Below are 6,083 nucleotides of genomic sequence, written 5' to 3' on the forward strand. Positions count from 1 at the left end.
GACATTTGGCCCCCGGAAGCTCTGGCTCGCAGCCTCATCAGGACGTGGTTCGCGCATTGTCAGTGCCGGGGCAGCGCAGACTCATCATACCCCCAGCTCGGGGCATTTAGAAAGACTGGCTGTGACTGGAGGAGCTCAAAAGGTCTGGCACGGCGCTGGGAAGTCCGGAGATTGGCCGAGGGTGCTGACCCATGTGTGATGAGGGATCCAGGACTCTCCTTCTCTGAGGAATCCTGCCCCCGACAGCTCCAGAAACGAGTCCATGAGAGGTCACACGCTCGGTGATCCCCCCAAAAAGAGGAACCGTTGGGTCGAGGGTCGCTGTTCCCGTAGACTTCTACGGCAGTTCGGTAGCCTTTGATCTCCAGGTCCCTCAGGGGCTGGTAGAGGAGGCCTTGTGCTACGGCTGGCAAACATTTGGTGCCCCGGGCTCCCATTGGTGCAGAGCCCTGTCGATCGAAATGGAGGGTATTTCCCGGGGACCCAACAGGACTTGAAAGAGACCCCCGGGCACCAAAGGACTAGCAGGGTTAGTGTCATGCCTCCCCCGGTGCCTCCCGGAGTTTGGTGCCCCTGACCCCTCTGGGCATGGAGCCAGCTGGCCAGAGAGCGCCCAGGCCTCGGCGCTTGTGGTTCCTATAGACTCCGATGTTACCGGAGCCGGCCTCGTTCTCCCTTACAGGCGAGGGGGGCCCAACTTTTGGGTGGATGTAGAGGAGGGTTAGGGCTTCATGCAGGCATAGTTGTCCCACCCCCAGGAACTGACTTCTCTGGTGAGTTGGTGTCAGAGGACGGCGGGCTCATAGGAAGTGATAGATGAGACTATACAGACCAATGAACAGAAATAAATACCGGGTCACTGCTGCTCTTTCTGCTGGTGCAGGGCGACTGGTCTTGTCTCCGCCCCCTCCTGTAATAAAGACCGCTCACTGCCGCTCTCTACTTGTGCAGGGCGACTGGTCTTGTCTCCGCCCCCTCCTGTAATAAAGACCGCTCACTGCCACTCTCTCTCCTTGTGCAGGGCGGCTGGTCTTTTCTCCCCCCCCCCCTGTAAAGAGACCCCCGGGCACCAAAGGACTAGCAGGGTTAGTGTCATGCCTCCCCCGGTGCCTCCCGGAGTTTGGTGCCCCTGACCCCTCTGGGCATGGAGCCAGCTGGCCAGAGAGCGCCCAGGCCTCGGCGCTTGTGGTTCCTATAGACTCCGATGTTACCGGAGCCGGCCTCGTTCTCCCTTACAGGCGAGGGGGGCCCAACTTTTGGGTGGATGTAGAGGAGGGTTAGGGCTTCATGCAGGCATAGTTGTCCCACCCCCAGGAACTGACTTCTCTGGTGAGTTGGTGTCAGAGGACGGCGGGCTCATAGGAAGTGATAGATGAGACTATACAGACCAATGAACAGAAATAAATACCGGGTCACTGCTGCTCTCTCTGCTTGTGCAGGGCGACTGGTCTTGTCTCCGCCCCCTCCTGTAATAAAGACCGGTCACTGCCGCTCTCTCTCTGCTTGTGCAGGGCGACTGGTTTTGTCTCCGCCCCCTCCTGTAATAAAGACCGGTCACTGCTTCTCTCTCTACTTGTGCAGGGCGACCGGTCTTGTCCCCTCCCCCTCATGTAGTGGGTGGAACCTGATGGGCCCCTCCCACAGCTCTGCTGTCTGCGCAGGTAATGTACAGCACAGTGATGATGTCGCCTCTACTTTTACAAGGTGCTATCTGGGTTTGGTGCACGCACACACACGCACACACACAGTGACGTTATATGCTTCCCGGCTATTGAGGAAAGGATTTTAATGACGGTCGCCGCGTGTCCGCAGTTCACCTTTAAATTCCTTCGCTGATTCAGTGACCTGAGGTCAGATTTCCTGGCAATCTTTTAGCACCTCGGGTGACGCGGCGGGTAAGACCTCGCGCGGGACGAACAATTAGCGGCATTCTCAGCCGAGTAAGCGGCGCTATCCCGTAAGGAGCCGGCGGAGGAGGAGCTTGTTAAATAACAAGTGTGAGCGTGCGGAGCAGGAGGGAGGAAGTCGTTGTCGGGTGAGACACGCCGCTGAAGCGTCACGTGTGGCTGGTGCCCAGGGGACAGTCACCACATGTCAGGGCACAGGAGGGAGACGAGTCAGATGGAGTGCAGGGTGTGACTCCATAGGTGTGCACTCTATAAATATCCACAGACACCGCGCACTCACAGTCCTCTGACACACAGCGATGGAGACAGGACTCCCGACGGCGGGACGTTCCACCATCTCCCTGGCGACGGCCCCCCTCTGCGCCGCAGGTAAGTGACAAACCCCCCCCCCCCATCAGGCTGAAAGGTGGGCAACCTGTGATGAAACTACAAATCCCAGCGTGCTTCTGCCTTTAGGAGTCCTGCCTGTAGCGGTCAGAGTCTTGCAGTGCCTCATGGGACTTGTAGTTTAACAACAGCCGGAGTGCTGAGGCTACCTACCCTGGGGATGGACAAACTGCGGCCCTCCAGCTGTGGCGGAACTACGAATCCCATGAGGCATTGCAGGATTCTCACAGCCACAGACATGACTCCCGGAGAGAGATGCCTCACGGGACGTGTTGTACCACAACAGCTGCAGTGCCGAGGTTGCCTACCCTGGCCATGGACCAGGGGTAGCCAAACTGCGGCCCTCCAGCTGTGGTGCAACTACGAATCCCATGAAGCATCTCTCTCCCCGGGAGTGGTGGCTGTGAGAATCCTGCAATGCCTCATGGGATTTGTAGTTCCACCCCACAGCTGGAGGGCCGCAGTTTGTCCATCCCCGGGGTAGGTAGCCTCAGCACTCCAGCTGTTGTTAAACTACAAGTCCCATGAAGGGTCGAGTCGAGTTCATGCCAAAGAGCTCAATTTTGGTGTCATGTGACCGCAGCACTTTCTCCCAATCCTTCTCTGAATCATTTGCATGTTCATTGGCTGACTTCAGACTGGCCTGTACATGGGCCTTCCTGAGGAGGGGGTGGGGCCTGTACATGGGCCTTCCTGAGGAGGGGGTGGGGCCTGTACATGGGCCTTCCTGAGGAGGGGGAGGGGCCTGTACATGGGCCTTCCTGAGGAGGGGGTGGGGCCTGTACATGGCCTTCTTGAGGAGGGGGACCTTGCGGGCGCTGCAGGATCCCAATCCATGGCTGTGTATTGTGTAACCAATGGTTTGTTTGGTGACTGTGGTCCCAAGTGCCCTGAGATCATTCACAAGCTCCTCCCCCCGTGTAGTTCTGGGCGGATCCCTCACTTTTCTCATGATCATCCTCACCCCATGAGGCGAAATCTTACACGGAGCTCCAGACCGAGGGCCATTGGTGGTTATTTTGTATTCCTTCTCACCGAGCTTCTTGCTGACAGTCATGTAGCCCATTCCAGCCTCGGGCAGGTCCACGGTCCCTGACGTCCCCTGACAGCTCTATGGTCTTGCCCATAATGGGGGAGGTGTAAATGGAAGAAAGAGATTCTGTGGACGGGCGTCTTCTATATACATAACGAGTTTGTCGTTAGGAGAACCTCCTTAAAGTGACAGGACTCATCTGTGTACCACATGGAACTGCAACTCCATTTATAACATTTGTATCATTTGATTTTCTCTCACTTCCTGCTGAGCCTTTCGAACAGGAAGTAAGAGGAGATTCCCCAGCTAAGAATAAACTTAGAGGGGATCCAACCCTTCCCATCCAAAGCTAAAAATTTACATCTGGCGGCGATCGGTAGCGGGTGTATGAGGACAATCGTCACGGCGTCAGCGAGGAATTGCCGGAACTGTACGAGAAAACATTGTTATACGAAATCAGATTCCAAGTGTTACATTGTTTCATTTTAGCCGCGATCACATGACCTCTAATACTCAGCTGCAGCGGTTTATCCTCGGGGTGGTGGGCGGGGTCTGCTCACAGCCGCCATGTCTCCGCTATCAGATGGGAGACGGCAGCTTTCGGGGGTCCCCCCCACCCCATGATTTGTCGCCGGCCGTCAGTGACGCACGTTACTTGTGCATTGCCGTTCATTTTGAATGTCTATATACAGTATAGTGGAGACGCATCTACGCCGTGGCGCCCAGAAATGATGGATTTGGGTGGACGGGGATCTGGTGTCACTCTACTCCCTTCATCTTTAATCCCTTTTAATTCCTCATTGTTTACATTGTGTTTTATACACATTACAGGCTCAGCCGCTGTGTTATTATAGCCGGCGATTATACGATGACAGATGTACAATATACGCTCACTGGACGCACCGGAGATGTCGTCATCGCGTCAGCACCCCGTCGCCGCCGAGGGATCCGCGCTCCCTTATGTCACACTCATTGTCTGCGGCGTCCCAATACTTTTGGCAACATATATATAGTGTATGTGCGCGCGCGTGCAGATTGGTGAGCCGCATGTTATCAGGTTATTCCCTTCCTGGCATTCGCATCATTTAGGTTGCTGCGTACCGCCGTGTATCTAACCCAGAAGTGAAGTCAATACAATAACCCATCTGATAAACGTCGCCGCGGTCACATGACCATAAGGCCTCGTGTACACACAACGCAAGAGCAGAATTGTATATTGTGTGTACTCCGAGTGGCCAGATTATTATGACCCCCCCATCAGTACTTCGTTGGGCCGCCTGGTGACTCCACGAGATGATGAAAGGTGATGCGAGGAATCTGACACGGCGCTGTTGCCCTTCTGTTGTCTTGTACCAGTCTTGCCCCTCCCCCGTTCTGCCCTAACATTGACTAGTCGCTGACGGCCACAATTCGCACGCTCAGACCCAGATTTCCGGCTGACAGTCCGGTCTTTAAACACTTTAACAATGAGCCCCTTTGAACATGTAACAAATTCTGCTGTTTTGCTGATACTCGCTCCATGGCTCCGAGCGCCAACAAGGGGCACCTTTCTGGATGTAGGCAAAGGAGCGGCATTGAGCGGTCATTATTACAGGAGGAGGCGGAGACGAGACCAGTCACCCTGCACAAGGAGAGAGAGCGGCAGTGACCGGTCTTTATTACAGGAGGGGGCGGAGACAAGACCAGTCATACTGCACAAGGAGAGAGAGCGGCAGTGACCGGTCTTTATTACAGGAGGAGGCGGAGACCAGACCAGTCGCCCTGCACAAGGAGAGAGAGCGGCAGTGACCGGTCTTTATTACAGGATTGCTGCACAGATCTGGAAGACATACACAGGACTCTGGTATGAGGACAGTGATTGGTTGGATGTCCCCCTGCAATGGGCTCTGAGACTTCTAGGTGTCGGCTGAGCAGAATATAATCCAAGCCGAGTCCGAGATCAAAGAATTCCTCCCTGAAAGATGAGCTGCGGGTGGCAGTGCAGGCGCTGAGTCACTGAGCGTCCGGGGAAGAGTCACAGAAAGTTCTCACGCTTCACTCTCCAGAATTGTTGAGGACGACGTGTCTGCTGTGACAACCTCCATCCACCTTCTATCCGACCTCAGTCCTTCCCTTCAGTCTTTTATCTGACCTCCGTCCTCCCCTTCAGTCTTCTATCTGACCTCCGTCCTTCCCTTCAGTCTTCTATCTGACCTCCGTCCTCCCCTTCAGTCTTTTATCTGACCTCCGTCCTTCCCTTCAGTCTTCTATCTGACCTCCGTCCTCCCCTTCAGCCTTCTATCTGACCTCCGTCCTTCCCTTCAGTCTTCTATCTGACCTCTGTCCTCTCCTTCAGCCTTCTATCTGACCTCCGTCCTTCCCTTCAGTCTTCTATCTGACCTCCGTCCTCCCCTTCAGCCTTCTATCTGACCTCCGTCCTCCCCTTCAGTCTTGCACAGTTGTAGCGGCTCCTCTTCCTCTGATGTCACTGCACACAGTGGTTGCCGCGCGGCCCCATTGATTTGAATGGAGTTCGGTCCGCGCAGCAATGACAGAAGAAAGGGTCCAGGCACCTATTTTTGCGACACATGATGCGCGATCCGCCCGGCGCGACTGAGGTGCCATTGGAAAATAATGGCACCACCAGGGTGATCGGCGGCGGTGTGTGCGATTCCGTGACTGCGTGGCCATCCGCTCGGTTGCGCGGTCACGGATCGCCATGGTGTGAACGTTGCCTAAGAGCCGGACATCTTCCACTGCTGATCACTGAGCTGGCA

The 6,083-nt window shown here is 55.5% G+C and overlaps 1 protein-coding gene across 1 annotated transcript in view; it reads left to right on the top strand.

The window, feature by feature from the left end:
* Positions 1-4,846: 4,846 nt before the first annotated feature.
* Positions 4,847-6,083, top strand: part of PRSS53 (protease, serine 53) — a 21,811-nt gene continuing 20,574 nt past the window's right edge. Inside the window, exon 1 of the mRNA XM_018572964.1 lies at positions 4,847-4,883. Coding sequence (XP_018428466.1) covers positions 4,847-4,883 — 37 coding nt within the window. The remainder of the gene's footprint in view (positions 4,884-6,083) is intronic.

Source organism: Nanorana parkeri, unplaced genomic scaffold (assembly GCF_000935625.1).
Source record: "Nanorana parkeri isolate BGI_ZX_2015 unplaced genomic scaffold, ASM93562v1 scaffold2188, whole genome shotgun sequence".
In the NCBI taxonomy this organism is placed as follows: Eukaryota; Metazoa; Chordata; class Amphibia; order Anura; family Dicroglossidae; genus Nanorana; species Nanorana parkeri.